This window comes from Argopecten irradians, chromosome 2 (assembly GCF_041381155.1).
Source record: "Argopecten irradians isolate NY chromosome 2, Ai_NY, whole genome shotgun sequence".
In the NCBI taxonomy this organism is placed as follows: Eukaryota; Metazoa; Mollusca; class Bivalvia; order Pectinida; family Pectinidae; genus Argopecten; species Argopecten irradians.
In genome coordinates this window covers 61,742,396-61,759,676 of record NC_091135.1, presented here as the reverse complement: position 1 = coordinate 61,759,676, position 17,281 = coordinate 61,742,396, and the positions used below count along the sequence as shown (strand labels likewise).

The following is a 17,281-nucleotide window of genomic DNA, read 5'->3' as shown; positions in this document are numbered from 1 at the left end:
CTTTGTCTTGGGACTTTGTTCTAATGACACTTCATCTTGGAACTTTGTTCTAATGACACTTCATCTTGGAACTTTGTTCTAATGACACTTTGTCTTGGGACTTTGTTCTAATGACACTTTGTCTTGGGACTTTGTTCTAATGTCACTTTGTCTTGGGACTTTGTTCTAATGTCACTTTGTCTTGGAACTTTGTTCTAATGACACTTTGTCTTGGGACTTTGTTCTAATGACACTTTGTCTTGGGACTTTGTTCTGATGACACTTTGTCTTGTGACTTTGTTCTAATGACACTTTGTCTTGGGACTTTGTTCTAATGTCACTTTGTCTTGGAACTTTGTTCTAATGTCACTTTGTCTTGGAACTTTGTTCTAATGACACTTTGTCTTGGAACTTTGTTCTAATGACACTTTGTCTTGGGACTTTGTTCTAATGACACTTTGTCTTGGGACTTTGTGTTCTAATGACACTTCATCTTGGAACTTTGTTCTAATGACACTTTGTCTTGGGACTTTGTTCTGATGACACTTTGTCTTGGGACTTTGTTCTTATTACATTTTGTCTTTGTTATAATGACACTTTGTCTTGGGACCATGCATTGCGTATCTATGATGAAACTTGCATTTTGAATCTGAAATGAAGTTACCAGTGTGTGGATAGCTTACAATCAGACAGAAATGAACATGTACAGGAAACTTTCCTGAATGAGAACACCTGATCTCACAGTGGTACTACCTGTATTAGATTTTATGTTGACATTATAAACCTACTTATTTTTGTCAAAATCTAATTTTTGTGCCAAAACAATCATCAACAGGTTAGCGCAACGATGAATTCGCACATTCATTATGATGGCTATGCAATATTTAATAACAATACAATTAGCATAATCACATTTCAGGCAGCAGTTTTGGCACAATATTTACATTTACTTGTCACTTCTACTATATAAACTAGCCAATGCAAAGTGAAGTATACGAGGGTATAACTGACATTCAAAACGTGACCTTTATGACGTCACTAATGTTGATTTGGTCACGTCAATTGATCACCGTCAAAATGGCTGTTCCATCTCTTGGATTAAATCATCGTTGATAAAAAGTTTCCCTGGTCTAGCTTAAGCAATGTTAATGCAGAAACCCCAAAATGACCTAATAATGTAAATATAAGTATTAAACGATCTTCCTATGGCATCTATATAGACCATAGATGCCAAAGGAAGATAGTTTAATGCTTAAAAAAGCACTAAAATAAGAAGACTGCTGGATGTTTACAGTACTCCAAATCATCAGTTTTTATTCTCATCGTCCCCGTGGTTGAATACATGGTAACACCACGGATCATTGATTTATTGATCTTCAGCATTTCTCCATAGATTTGTAGTATTGTCCAGTCTCTTAGCTGCAGTATTGAAGCTCAAAAGACTTCTAAACAGAATTGGTGCTGTCTTTAAGCATAGTAGGCTGGGTAGGGATGTTCGTTCTAACTGCCTCTATATTCTTAAATCAAATTTCGTTTTCTTTCATATTCCACTGAAGGTTTCTGTAAAATAATAATGGTGTATCTATAGGTCGTGAGCTTTGATTTATTGTCATTTTCATGAACAATTAAGAATCAACAGAAACTAAAAACTGTTTGGATTTAATGTAGTATTTTTTTAATGTACTCTCAACAAAATATTAACAATATCAACAACGTTCAGTAACTACAAAAAGCTTTAAGTAGAAAAACAAATCTACAATATAAGGCTACAGTTCTCATACCACTAAAACAAATCTGCAATATCTGGCTCTAGGTCTAGTGCATTATTGTACTCTCCAAACAAATCTACAATATCTGGCTCTAGGTCTAGTGCATTATTGTACTCTCCAAACAAATCTACAAAATCTGGCTCTAGGTCTAGTGTATTATTGTACTCTCCAAACAAATCTACAATATCTGGCTCTAGGTCTAGTGCATTATTGTACTCTACAAACAAATCTACAATATCTGGCTCTAGGTCTAGTGCATTATTGTACTCTACAAACAAATCTACAATATCTGGCTCTAGGTCTAGTGCATTATTGTACTCTACAAACAAATCTACAATATCTGGCTCTAGGTCTAGTGCATTATTGTACTCTCCAAACAAATCTACAATATCTGGCTCTAGGTCTAGTGCATTATTGTACTCTACAAACAAATCTACAATATCTGGCTCTAGGTCTAGTGCATTATTGTACTCTACAAACAAATCTACAATATCTGGCTCACAGCCTGGAATGATGTTCTACTCTCCAAAGTTGTACTAAAATATGTGGCTTATGGCCTGGGAATATATTCTACTCTCCTGAGCAATTCTTAAATATCTAGCACTTGGTTATAAATAAGTACATGTGTTGATCTACTCTTTAATTAAAACCATTTTATAATGTTCTACTCCCAAAATCATTTCTACATGACTCTGTCTAATGGAAATTTCTCTCCAATATAATTCTACACAACTATCCGTCTCTTGGTCCAAAACCTAAGTTATGAACGTCATATTTACAATACCGTCGTCCATTGATTCTTGTACCACACAAGGTGAATCTGACATGTAGTCTAGCTTACAATACCATGTTGTACTCTTGCCCTTAGCCTAGGTTTCTAACATTTGTCCTAAGCCTTTCTTACTTCGCCCTAAGCCTTTATTATATATTTGTCAAAAGTCTTTCTTACATTTGAACTTTGTTTAGATTTCTTACATTTATCCTCAGCCTTTCTTACGTTTGCCCTCATCTCAGTGATGTATTCATAAAACAAAATGCCTTTCAAGAAGTGCAATATGCTGCAATCAGTCAAGTGTCATGAACCCTCCCTCCTTTCCGAAGTAATGATTTTCTTCTTCTAGCCAAACACAGGTAGCCTTGTTCGAAGCACACATCTCAATTAGGCTATAACTTTGTAACAACCCTGAAAATACCATCAGTTAAGAATACTCCTTGCTTTTGAAAAGTAGGGTTGTACCACTTTACCTATAAAGCTATAGGAAATTGGAAAGGGTAGCTTGCCCTTTTCCTCTACATACCTATATATCCCTTCCAAGAATATTGAACATGCCTTCTTCAATCTTGTTTAACCAAAGGTGCAAAATTATTCCAACCTCTTCTTAGTAAAATCTTTGCTGTCATAGCAGCATGAACAACAATTAAAATGTGACCAAGAATTTAACACTTGTCCCTTTTGAAACTTATCAAGACCTCAGTTTTGAATCAAGCTTACCTCCCAACCTTATAACAAGCTTGAAAACCTTCAGCCTTTATAAAGCATGCCCTCAGTCTATCAATCTTGCCCTCAGCTTTTATCTAGTTTGCCCTCAAACCTTTATTAAGCTTGCCCTCAGCCTTGTATCAAGTTTGCCCTAAAACCATTATTTAGCTTGCCCTCAAAGCTTGCCCTCAGTCTTCATCAAGCTTGCTCTTTGCCCTTACATCAAACTTGCCCTCAAAACTTTATCAAACTTCCCCTCTGCCTTGTATTCAACTTGCCCTCACACTTAATATGACCCTGCCCTCCTTATCCAATAAATAACATGTTTGCTTACAGACAGCCTTAAAATCACTTTTAGCAGTATATCTAGCTTGCCCTCTATATACGAAAAAACCTTACAAAATGTTACATCAAGTGTATATATCCGAGATAAGGATCTGGAATGTTACAATTCAAAACTATTCGAAACAAAACAAGATAAATTACTTGTTGAATGGGAGACCATTCTCAATGGGACATCCAATCAAGTCACAGCCAACACTGATGATACTTTGTATCACTAACATTAAACAACCTTTGACACTTTTGTTACAGCTCTCGTATGATTACTGTACTATATATAGCTAGCCTGTTACCAGGAACATAATGTTGTACACATCAGAAATTGTATCTCGTACATTCTTGTCCCACTACATTTGTATAGTGCCAGGCACCAGAAAGCAATAAGCTATAAGTTATCTAAAACATGTAATTCTAATAAAATCACTCTACTTTATCTGCAGACATGTTAGTCAGCTCTATAAACTCCATTAATGTTTTTGTTTTAAATGTGGTACAGTAGTTCTAGACACACATTTCAAGTTACGTACAACTAATTCTATCTTTGATGAAAAGGGAAAAAAGTTATAACCAAAGTGAATTGTATTAGAATAAATTTATCTATGATTAGGTTTAAAAACGTCAATGTTTGAAGACAACTGCAATGTATGACCCCTAAATACTTGAAGTCTAAAGGAAAAACAACATCTTTACATAGAAACTGGAGTTAAAACGTTGTAATAGTCTGCTAAACCTGCCTATATATTAGGTTGGTTTTTTTATTTATTTTGCCTAGGTTGCAGGTTTATCGGACAAGTGTTGTAATTGTAGAAAAAAAAGTCTAAACTTATACATGGAAGAAGTGTACATGTAATCATTGTTATCTCAAAAAAGAGTAGAAATTGGAACATGTAATTAATAGAAAGTTGGTCTAACAAGACAAACCTGGAATGGCTAATACATAACATTACAAATATCATTATAACAACAGCTACACATTGAGTAAGTTCACAAAATATTAATTATAACTATACAATATACAAACCGGACACATCACGATAAAAATTAACTACTGAATTAATAATTTATAATTTATTTGAATGCACTGAGGCTGGTAGAATTAAAACATACAGGATATTCTTAGCACTACTCGATTACCTGGTAGGTACAACATTATATCACAGACTTTATTGTGACCAGACCAAAATTGTACCTTCAGTTTATTGATATACATACAAAAGGAGGGGTAGAAATATGAGGACTTTCTACATATGTATATAGGTCAGCTTATTTCCAAAACAATTGTCTGGAGTTTAATTCTAGCAATAAAGTACCTAGATAGATGAGATTTCAGTTGAGTATACATCACCTGGCCAGGTGCTACTACATCTTATAAGGCCTCCAGCCATGTGTACGTATTATAGCGGTCATCCATCACAGGGTCACAGAAACACCAGGCTATACATGTTACACTGAGCTTGTGAAGCATCTCCAAACTATTTCAAGTTTCTTTGGATAACAATGGGTTTGGTCAGCTTTTGTTTAAACAACAACAGAAGCTAATTGTATTTATAATTAGTTCATTTCAGGATGACTACCCCTGAATAACATCTCATCATTTTAGGATGTTTTGATCTATTTATCCTTTCCTGTGTGTGTTTCGGGAGGCTGCAGTATACTTGTGTTATTGTCATCAACAGTTTTATAGTGTTATAGCTCGCCAATACTCGGTAAGACACCAACAGAACATATATATACTCCACCCTACTTTGAATTCCATACTCCTGTAATATTAACTATTCCTACTCCCTTCATTCAAACTGTTAAGCAGATAAAGAGAACTTTAATCATTTACATCTGTAAAGGACAAATTTCCTACCAAATTTAAATCTTACAGTCCTAATATTGGGGTAATTATAAAGTATGTTACAAAATGAATTGAATGTAAATTTATAAGTATATAAGTTTTCCCATTACTGCATACATACTTACTAAAGATGTATAGTATTTCTGATTCATTACGATGTATGAAAAGCACTTAAATTATACACTAATTGATGGTTAGCAGAAATATGTCAAAATGACTGATGTACATGTAGCCGAAGTCTAAAACCTTTACAGGATAGAGCACTGAAATGTTTTATATGTACATCATACAAAAAATGTGACTTCATATGCATCTTAACAGTCTGATGTACATGTCTAATCTATACCTGTTGTACAACAATTAACAAAAAAAAATTAAATACATTAAAAAAAAATCAATGCAATGATTTGTATCATCATTTTGTCAATACATTATGTACCAGTAAATGTATTACGGATGTCACTATTGCTATATATATCTACTTTCAATTTGAATGAAAAATCATGACTAAACAAAGCAATTAGACTGATAAATTACAAGAGCTTACAGTACTGATACATGTAAATTCCAGTAAGTAAGTTCTTGATAAAGCAGAACACTTCAATATATACATTGTATAAAATATCTAAACATTGATGATATTATTTTTTAATTTCATGGGGGTATAAAAGAAATAAAAATTTTTTTTAGCAAACTGTGTGAATCCGCGAAGCAAGTTAATTCTCAAAGAAATTTACAGCAATATACATGTAAATTGGGCTGCCTGTGTTATCAGTGGTCTATCTTATCAGTTCTAAAAGAGTGAAAAAGTCACAAAAGTATTCATTTAAAATTATGTGCCGTAACTGGTCGAAAATATTGACATGTTATTTTTACTTCAGTAATCTAATGAATATCATAAGGTTTGAGAATTAAGCTGTGAAAATCATTCAAATACCTTCAGGTGCCTTATAAGCGTTACTTTTTAGTTACAACACAGAAATTATGTACCGTATTCAACCCAATAAGCAGCCATGTCCCTGTAAGCACCCCTCCACCTTTCTGAGGCCTCGATTTCAATCGTCCATGCATAAATAAAGACCAAAACTACACAAAACTTTCTAGATTTGCAATAATTTCATCTTATACCCGGTAAGCACCTTTTCAATTTTTCATTTTTTTAATGCCCTGGGCGCTTATTGGGTCGAATAGGTACTGTAAAATGTCTGATGTATATGTTAAGATGGAAACATACCTGCAAAAATCACTTACTAATAACACATTAAAAATGTTGAAGGAACTTGTAGACCACAATTTGGCTTGATGGTCTGATCGTATGTACTCATTTCACGTCACTGTAGATGTCAAAAATCATTTTCAGCTCTTATCTGTACTTGTAAAATTAAAACCTGTGCATTGAAGGTACTATAATTCTCAAAATGTTGGTTACTGTTGGTGTTAAATAACATATCAAAAGCTGTTCTTGATTCGTGAGTATGAAAAATACGGCACATATAACTTTAAACATTCATACTAAAAGTTGGCATCATTAAAACATGTAACAATCTAATGTTTGGACAATATATATATCCTTATTGAAAACTATGTTTTGTGTCGGTATAACATAACAGTAGATTATGAATTCATATATCACAAAAGTTTTACAAATATTTTCCATACATGATACATGTAAACATTCAGTCTAATTTCAAACTTTAGAATGATTTATAATTTAAGCATCTCCATATATACAGAAATGAGGATTTATCAGTTTGTGACATGAAATAAGTATATAAAATATTTCATCCAAAAGATGGTCATCAATGAAACAATTTTCATGAATTCAATCCATTAAATCGATTCAAAAAGACAGAGATGTTATATTCATTGCCAGAAAGGAATGAACTTATGGGAGAAAATCTAATTTGCATGAGGACTTTGTGTCAAATGTAGCATATTGTAGATCAGACACGAGGCATTTCTACTTCAACACAATCCATAACAAAGAAATGTAGAAATGTTTAAATCCCTGATCATTCCATGCAATCATATCAGTATAGCATGATAATTGTAAAGTATATGAATGTAATATCATAATGCAACCTTGTCTTCTTACCGTGACACCAACTGTTGACATTCCGAATCAGATACAAAATTATGTAATCTTTAGACAAATACCGTATTTTCCCTAATGAGGGCGCCGGGCGCGGGTAAATGACTGAGGGGGGCGCGGTTATTTGAGACCATTTTTAGATGTTTTTTTCCGAAACAGACTATAGTCATCTTGCTTTTAGTTTCGTATTTTTCTGAAACTTATGATAACCAACTTTCGTTTTGAAGTCAAGTAAGTATTGAAATTACATAATAATGAAGAAATGTATGCACTAGAAGTATTAAACATTGGTTAAATATGTCTGTTTCACGGAATTTTTGTATTTCATGCTAGCCTGTTTGTTTACCTTGCGTACACAAAATGGCGGACGGTGCTTTCGATCGCTACTTTCGTTTTGTGGCAGATGGGGAATACCGACAAGAGCACACAATAAAATGCTTATAAATGATAATATTACTGTTAGTTAGGAACCTTTATCATAGATATACAGTAAGTATTCATAAAACCTGTACAGACATCGCTAAAATGTTGATGCCAGTTAGTCTTCATCCATACACGTGTGTGGGACATTCAAGTGACACGTTTTGTTTTGAACATGGCGTTCTAGCTATTTCTATGTGTAAATACTTGGCAAGTTATTCAGTGCAATAAATTTATTGTTTATACAAGCTGATTAGATATCTGTTAGGCATCAGATTGATGTAAAACTATATTTCATTAGCGTCTGCAGAGACAAATCGTCACAATCTGGCACAAAAATTGTATGAAATTAGTTGATTTTTTTCAGCAAAAAACGTGGGGGCGCCCTTATTAGAGGAGGCGCTCTTAATAGGGAAAATACGGTAATTATGCTTTCATTAAAACACTGGCACTTCCAAACTACTGATGACAGACCATGATATGCTGCATGTGCTAATTATAGTAAAATATGTGCCATCATAGTTGAGGATTTTTAACAAGCCTCTGTGATTATAACATGCATCAATACAAACATCAACATCATACTAGCTAAATACACAGATTCATAGTACAAAACGATATGGGTAAAGTACAATTACAGATTTACCGTCAATTAGACCCACGTACATGTACACCTTCCAGTGATTAGGCATCACATAAGTCATGTCAAAATATGACCTCACAATTACTGGAATATGTTACCAAAGTTGTTTTGTTATCTCGAAACTTAAGTATTGTAAGATGTTAATCAAGCATCTATATACCTCTGTGAGATTCTTAAACAAAATGTTAATGCTTAATTGTGTATCAAATTACAAATAGATCATTACCTAATTAGCCTAATCAGAAATGGAGTAGACATATGATATCACTCTATATATCACTGTACTTTACAAGTCTAAGTAACAGTCGACGTCTAAGTAAGTCGCTGTAACTTGTTTCACAATTGATATCAATAAATTAAGTTAACAATACAAAGACTATAGAATGACAATGTTAACACGGTGGCAGTAGTATTACCCTGTAATAACCAATAGCAAGTTATAATAAATACTTAGTACTAATACCAAATAATGGACTTCAATAGAAGTGCCTTATTTATTATCTATACTGAAGATTTATATTGTTACAGAAGGAAAAACAGTTGTCCATTTGGGTAAAACTAGCTCAATTACAATCATTAATACTGAAGAAACTTCTGTACACAACTAATGATCAGTACTAACATGTGCTTTGACAGCTAAAAAAAGATTTTATGCATAATAGGAATGTATATGTGTATATTACTTCTATTCATTAGAATTCTTCGAATACGTCAAATTGGATAGCATGAATTATTAGCTTATTATAAATTACTTCAGATTTCAATTCACAGAAATCTGATACACATGAAGAAAACAGTGTTACTCTTATGACTAAAATCATGTTATAAAATAACACAAGTCTGACCTCCTATTTAAAAGATGCTCCACCGCTGACAGAGCATAAAGGATATATACTGTTCTCATCATCATGTGGTGTTTAATCGGGTGTATGTCTAATAAACATAAAAAAAATTATTTTGCTCATTCCATACAGGACATAGTGCCACAAAATGTTTTTGGATGCAATTAATTTTTTACGTAATTAATTTAATATTTTTAATATTTTCATCTTGAAGTAAAATTAGAAGCTCAAACTTTTCAATGGTGTAAAGTAAGTAAATTTCGTAACTGAAGAAAATTTCTAACTCATCTGCTCCTGTTTGTGATAGAGAAAAAATACCATTTGTCAGCGGTGGAGAATCTTTAATAAATTATGTCACATCTTCTAAGTTGTTGTGTATCTCATGGAGATCTAAGCACATATCTCATTGTTTAGATAGTCACGGCGTATGACAGTCTTGACACACCCAAAACACCAGCGAGCGGAAGGCATTTCCAGATTTTCCATTGACTCAATCTCCAGAATTTTCCTACTCAGATCAATCACCTTGACATTCTTCAGGATATTGTTGTCAGGTGTCTTTCCTCCCACGAGTAAAATTTTACCCCTATACTGAATAACCTCGAAGTGATGCTGGCTGAAGTTAGGAAGTCGACACCTAAGTTTGCCCAGAGCCTGAATTGAAGTTTCAGAGGAAGTAGAAGAGCATGCTTCGGTATCAGAAACACTTGTGTCTGAGTTAGAGGAATCAAGTCGACCACCTGGAGAAGATGTGCGAGGAAAACTGTTCAAGGATGTGGGGTCTTTGAACTGAAGTACCCGTCCATCAGGAGCTAATACATACACATTCGTATCCAGGGATACAGTCCTAGTCAGTCTACAGGTAAAGGGCAGGTCACCAATGATTGTACACGTCCTCATGCGGGAGTCGAAACACTGGACAGAGTTAGAGTCCTTGTCCGATTCTGTGATTCCACCAAATACAAATACCTTCTCCCCAATAACCGAGGCAGAGGTAGATCTCACGCCCAGGACCAGGTCTCCAGCATTGGTCCATTTCTCTGTCTGAAGACTAAACTCTTCAATACTGGTAATTGCTGGAGCACGTCCATCCCTACCGCCAATCACAAAAATGGAATTGTTGACTGCCACCATGACGTGTCCACAGCGGCCATTACACAGTGAAGCACAGACTTCCCATTGGTTTTTGTGTGTTTTGTACTCGGCCATCCCCTGTAGTTTCAGCCATCCCCCTGATATAAACAACCTGTCCCCATATGTACAAGCTGCAAACTCGTACCCAGGGTCATATGGGAGGGAGGGCAGATAGAACCAGCGATGCTGCTGAAAGCTGAAGCACAGAACTTCCTTGGTTGTTTGGTAGCGGGGTGTGGTCGATAGTAGTCCCCCTATCACCACCAACACATCATCCTTTGTGCTATTCTGTCGACAGCATGCCTGGGAGGATGTGAAGTCTTGTCGACGAGAAACACAAGTGTGGTACTTGAGAGCATCTAACAGAGATCGCATACACCTGGGGTCAGTCTTGATGTAGGGATTTCTGTCCATGAGATTGAAAAGGTAGTCACTGGAGACAAGGGGTAAGTGAAGGCTACCCAAGATCTCATACAGTTTCTCCTGCCTCACCTCCCTACTGTTGTCAATCCACTGCATGGCCATATCACAGACAAACTCCTCACTGGGTGAGTTCAGGTCGTCACTACTTATGATGCTGACAAGTTCATCAGCATCGAGATTTGGAAAGTCTTCTGTAGTAGATATCACAGGGAAATTCTCTAAGATAGTTGTCCACACTTTGTCTGCTAGTTTCATTCTATTGTGTGCTTTAGCAATCTTCCATATTCCTATGCAATTTTCATAAGATGCTTGGGCTAGAAGGAACTCCTCACAGCGCTCTTGTAGACATGGTATCTGCATCAGGGAAGCTGCCTGGAAAACCTTTTCAACATTAAGTTCACAGACAACATTCTTACCAGTGTAGATGTACTTTAGGACATTATCAAACACGTCCTGATCTATATCGTGCAGTGTCACAAGGTTGTCCAGGTTCTCACGCATGTCATGTGAAAACATGGCCTCAAAGTACGGTGATACAGCACCCAGGATGACTTTATGGCACAGGAAACGTTGACTGCCGACTTCCACTGTAACGTCAGAATGCTGGCCACTGGCTAGCATGGCCTCCATTCCAAATGATAAGGTGGACAGGTATTTCAATTTGCCTTCCATAACCTGTCAATATAAAAAAAAAATTAGTTTACCAATTTATGGGCATGTTGGATTGTGATTACAATGAAACGGAATACACATGTCCAGAGATACCAACAGGCCTAGGATAGCAGCTGTGATCCAGTAGAGTTATGACAGTGTCCAGAGATACCAACAGGCCTAGGGTAGCAGCTGTGATCCAGTAGAGTTATGACAGTGTCCAGAGACACAACATATAACTATAACTACACATTTACATTTATGTACTGTATTACCTGTTACTTACTATACTTACCGGTACATGTTACAAAACAAATAGCAAACCAGGATCCTGCCATAAAAATCATCTCATATATACATACCCAAACAAAAACATTTGCATTTCAAATGACTTAAAAATACCATGGTTATAATACAAAAGGGGACAAGTAGTGTTCTGCACATTTAAAGTAGAATTGATAGACAAATAACCCAGTAAGTTATATGGGCATGCACTTAAGGTACCACAGTTTAACTTTTACATCTGCTTAATGTAAAGTCAATTAGCTATGCCTTGAGTATCATGTTGGGTGTCACTCCGTTCCTTGGACCATGACTGGGCACATTTGGTTGTACATAAGTTTTATTAGCATCACGTAATTTCTTTCAATTGGTGTAAAAATAGCAATGTTGACTTGAGCTCAAACAAAACAAATGTTTAGCGTCTGACTGGGTGTTAACTTTTTATGTTACTAATTTTATGTATGACACATGTGTACACAGGTCGGCCTTGTATATTCAAAACCTTACATGGGAGAGGACATTTATAAATTGTAATAACTTGTGCCCAATCCTGCTGTAAGCTTTTAAAAGTTGTAATAACTTGTGCCCAATCCTGTTGTAAGCTTATAAAAGTTGTAATAACTTGTGCCCAATCCTGCTGTAAGCTTTTAAAAGTTGTAATAACTTATGCCCAATCCTGTTGTAAATTTGACACATTAAAATATGTTTATAAACTTAAGCCTCACATATTAATAGATAACTCGTCTACTGCAGTAGTAAGTACATACCAGCTACATTGAACAATATTAATTTAGTGTAAAACAGGAAATCTGTATCTTGGTGTGAACGCGTACGTAACTCTGATCTGCTCTAGATCTTCCCTTATTTAATAGTCTAACTTTAACTATCAAAATTCAAGATGTCCGCCGGTCGGCCATCTTGTTGACTGCTCTGTCCCAAAAATGCAATATGCACAACTAGGGTCCTAGGGGAACTTACATATGAAATTTGAGAAAGATCCCTTCAGGACTTTCTGAGAAATAGCGGTAACAAACTTTAACTATCAAAATTCAAGATGTCTGCCGGTCGGCCATCTTGTAGACCGATCAGTCCCAAAATGCAATATGCACAACTAGGGTCCAAGGGGAACATACATATGAAATTTGAGCAAGATCCATTCAGTACTTTCTGAGAAATAGCGGTAACAAACTTTAACTATCAAAATCCAAGATGGCTGCCAGTCGGCCATCTTGTTGACCGATTGGTCCCAAAATGCAATATGCACAACTAGGGCCCTAGGGAAACCTACATGTGAAATTAAAAAAAGATCTCTTCAGCACTTTCTGAGAAATAGCTGTAACAAGAATTGTTAACGGACGGACGGAAGGACGGACGGACCACGGACCACGGACGAAAGGCGATTTGAATAGCCCACCATCTGATGATGGTGGGCTAAAAAGATAGGAAAAGCTTTTTCTTAAACATACACCAAACCTCAAAATGTAGGTCGCAGTGACCTGGTTTTAAGGCACACTGCCTTAAGCTGACCTATATTATATTATCTCTGCTATCTCTTATAGGAAATTGAGTAAATATATGTCGGAGACTTGGTATGTACAAGACACTAGCTCACCAAGGTGTAAGCATAGGTATTAAATTCGTCTGACAATGTATGTCAATATATAATCATTTTACTCACCTTGATTATATATACTGTACATATCTTGACAGAGGAATTTGATACCTATGGGTGTAGGTGGCATTATTACATTGTGATTCACATGTGAAAAACTCGCAAGCTCATGTAATATGGAATACATACCAATGTTATAAGAATCTGCACACAGTTGTGAAACTTTGTTAGCTCTATGGGATAGAGGAGAATTTCACTTCGACTCCTCCAGAAGAGGGGTAGGGGCACTTATAGGGAGAGTGGCACTAATTACAGGAAAATGGTAACAGTTAATACCAAGGACGTAAATGAGGAGGATAAGTCAATCGCTGTTTTGGAGGCATACGTCGTAGGTGCATTTGTGTTTGTGCACTGACCGTAACGTTGGGCAACGACTGATTTTCCTTTGATATCTAGATCTGCTAATGCAACCGTTGATGTAACTTGAGGGTGCAGGGGTTACCGTCTTACTTTCTGACAGGACCTTCATTTCATGAGATGTACTCCCTCCATCATGAAATTTATTAAGATTTATATTGGTGTTTCATTTGATTTGATAATTAAGACAAGTATTTGTTGAGAAAAATGTTTTTTATTCTAGGTTCTTTGGCATCTCACGCAGTGTTTAGAAATGTAAAGAGACAAATACTTGGTTATTACACATGTACACATTCTCATCCATCAGAGTTACTTCCCTTCCTTTCACTCTGTCAGTATCTTGTTTTATTGATTCAGTAAGTTATAGCGATAGCTTGACTGCCAATGGGGGCCGAGAATGACATGTACATGACTGCATGTACATGTATGGAAAAACCCTCAGAGGTCATCTTGGTTTGTACATATTAAATATGATTTTTGTCACTCAAATAAAGGAGGCTATGTAGCATGCTTCTTTGGCTCAGTTAGTTCTACAGAGATCAGGTTATTAAGATTGTCCTGTTAGAGACCCGGTTAGATTCCTGGTCGAGGCACTCGACAGGAATGTGTATTTTTCCCTATTCCTCGACATAACTAAAATATGTTTGAAAATACAAAGTAAGGATCGAATACATACAGCAAAAGTTTAACTTGTGGATTGTATTATAGTTATTTACTGACTGTATATATGCATTTGTCGATCCCAAACCCTCAAGTGCCATATGAGAAAGATCTGGCTATATATACAGTACCTGTATATATCAAGGATTTATAAGTGAGAAGGATTCGTGTCTGTCTCTTTACATTACTAAACACCACGCGAGACGCCTATGAACCGGGAATAAAAACCGTTTTTCTCAACAAATACTTGTCTTATCGAGTCAAACGAAACACCATTGTAAAGTTTATTAAATTTCACGACGTTTATAACTTGCTTTAAAGACGGAATGTTTAGGGGATATGTCTTAAATTTTTGTTAAAAAAATCGACAGCTCATGAAATGACAGCACCGCTTCAGAAAGTAAGACGGTAACCCTCGCACCCGCAAGCTACATCAAAGGCTGCGCCGGCGGATATCAAAGGAAAATCAGTCCTCGTCCAACGTCACGGTCAGTGCACAAACACAAAAGCGCCTGCCTTGGACTTCCCCAAAACCCAGTGTGACTTATCCTTCTCATATACGTCCTTGTATATATTGATCATGTGAATTTACCAGCTGGACAAACAGATTGTGCAATGCAAATAGTCGATCGTGTACCAGAGCATTGATCAGCTTAATTTGTATTGGGCTCAATTTACTTTGTGATCTAGATCTCAGTATATTACCACCTGTTGTTCACGGTTCAACGACCACGACAACACGATATAGGTATACAGTGTAATGAGGGTTACTAAAGACGTAAAACTTACATCAGTACATTTTACAGCATATATATGTCTCTAGATTTATAGAGACCTTCAACGATAGTAGGCCTATCATATTTTGCTATAATTGCTATCATTATACATGATACAAAATAATTATCAACACAGACATTTATACGAAGCCTAGAACTATCAAGGAAGGAAAACACATTCTTGTTATCTTTGATATCGGCCAGTAATCAGCTGTTCCTTTGTCGGTAACAATGGACACGAGTACTGAACTATACTATATATATATACCTGTACGTTTGAATCCTGAGGTTCCATCAGCACAATCAACTCGTTCGCAATGGGACGGCATCACAATTCATCGTCTTAGCTGTCATCTTGTGGATTCCTAATGAAATTTTAATGAGGAACGAGGAACTACAACTCCGCACATTTCCGTACGTTTCCAAAACACCACCTGTGTGCATCAAACGCTTGTAAAAGAAATGTTACGTGCAAACGCAGCAGAGGCCACGATGGAGTCTATTTGGCGGGAAATTTATTTTTTCATTTTAACAAAGAACTAAGGCCTAATTATATATGTATGGTTTGGGCCGTTTTTGGTCCCAAATCCATGGATTTTTTTAAATAAGTTTTAAGAAATTAAGTTGTGGCATATGAAATGTTTCGTACCAGATCTACATGTACATACCTGATTCGTAATGGAAGTTTACTAATTTTGCAGCTTTAGTTGGACATACCAATGGATCCGAAATATGATATTCCTTGTCTAAGAAATAATACAGCACCATCTTGAACAAAGTTATTGTTTACTGAGAATGTGTAGGTACTGAAGGTGCATCTTCGGGAGAAATTTAAAGTTAGCTCAAGGATGCGCTAGATGAAAAACTTGAAAACAAACAATCACTTTCATATATATAGGCTAATTGGTGCAGAACTTAGATATGTTTAGGATAACATAGCGGCAATAGCTGCAAAGATACACAACCATCATATCTATTGCATCAAGGTATTTAAAATTGAACTACGACTCTAATTTGGGAGCCAAAAAGGGCACAAGTCATGCATATACTCAAGGTAGTCCTTTCCCATAATTTATGTAGGCTATTTGTGTTTACTTTGTTTGTTTTTAATTACAAAGTAATTTTACAATATTGGCTTGAAAACTATTTGCTTTAAAAGACGACAATATGTAATTGCTCCCAAATTAGAGTCGTAGTTCAATTTTAAATACCTTGATGCAATAGATATGATGGTTGTGTATCTTTGCAGCTATTGCCGCTATATTATATCTAAGTCTCTGATTATACTGGTTTTTTTATTACACTGAAATTTACATCATATGCTATCTAAATCTCAGTCCAGACTGATCCGAACATCATTTTGATATCGCTATCAAATTGGACTGATTATCTAATCTAAAGTTAGATATATTCTTGTTTGAATTTTTGAAGTGGTGTAAATGGAATGTTTTGAAACTGAAAATATCTACATCATAAAGCTAGAATAACCATTTACTCGAAAAACTCAAATTGTAGATCTAACGTATACGTATACATGTTTTATACATGTATAGTACTAGGCTTACCTTGTGTAGCCGCGGACTACTCCGACATCACAAGACCACGTGACCACCTAGCTCATTATCTCTGAACCGTAGTCGACACTACCCGTAAATCACGACCAAAACCAACCGATAGCGCTAAAAGCTAGGCGATTCGTTGGGTGGGACTTAATTTTTCATTCATCCAAAGCAATATCCTGACGTATTATCAAAAAAAAAAAAAAATTGGCTGCACAAATCCTTTAAGGATTTTGAAATAATGAATTTAAATCTACACTTATACTGTAATTTAGAAACATATATCAGAAATATCATTGATGTATTTCTGCTTTTTAGTAAACGTTATGGATAAAGTTTCAAAGGCAACAATATAGA

General features: G+C 35.7%; 2 protein-coding genes across 3 annotated transcripts; both read right to left on the bottom strand.

The window, feature by feature from the left end:
* Positions 1-1,631: 1,631 nt before the first annotated feature.
* Positions 1,632-16,542, bottom strand: LOC138316172 (kelch-like protein 24a). Of its 2 annotated transcripts, none has more exons than XM_069257729.1 (2): positions 15,634-16,542; positions 1,632-11,642 (listed from the first exon to the last, which is right to left on the bottom strand). In XM_069257729.1, the coding sequence occupies exons 1-2, from the start codon at positions 15,658-15,660 to the stop codon at positions 9,801-9,803; spliced, it is 1,869 nt and encodes a 622-aa protein (XP_069113830.1). In that variant the 5' UTR covers positions 15,661-16,542; the 3' UTR covers positions 1,632-9,800. The 2 variants fall into 2 exon arrangements, with proteins under 2 accessions (XP_069113830.1, XP_069113831.1); XM_069257730.1 differs by lacking the exon at positions 15,634-16,542 and adding an exon at positions 11,737-11,867.
* LOC138316767 (UDP-N-acetylglucosamine--peptide N-acetylglucosaminyltransferase-like) lies at positions 1,763-2,757 on the bottom strand. The gene is made up of 2 exons (XM_069258424.1): positions 2,724-2,757; positions 1,763-2,253 (listed from the first exon to the last, which is right to left on the bottom strand). Exons 1-2 carry the CDS (start codon positions 2,755-2,757, stop codon positions 1,763-1,765), a joined length of 525 nt encoding a protein of 174 aa, XP_069114525.1.
* Positions 16,543-17,281: the final 739 nt, after the last annotated feature.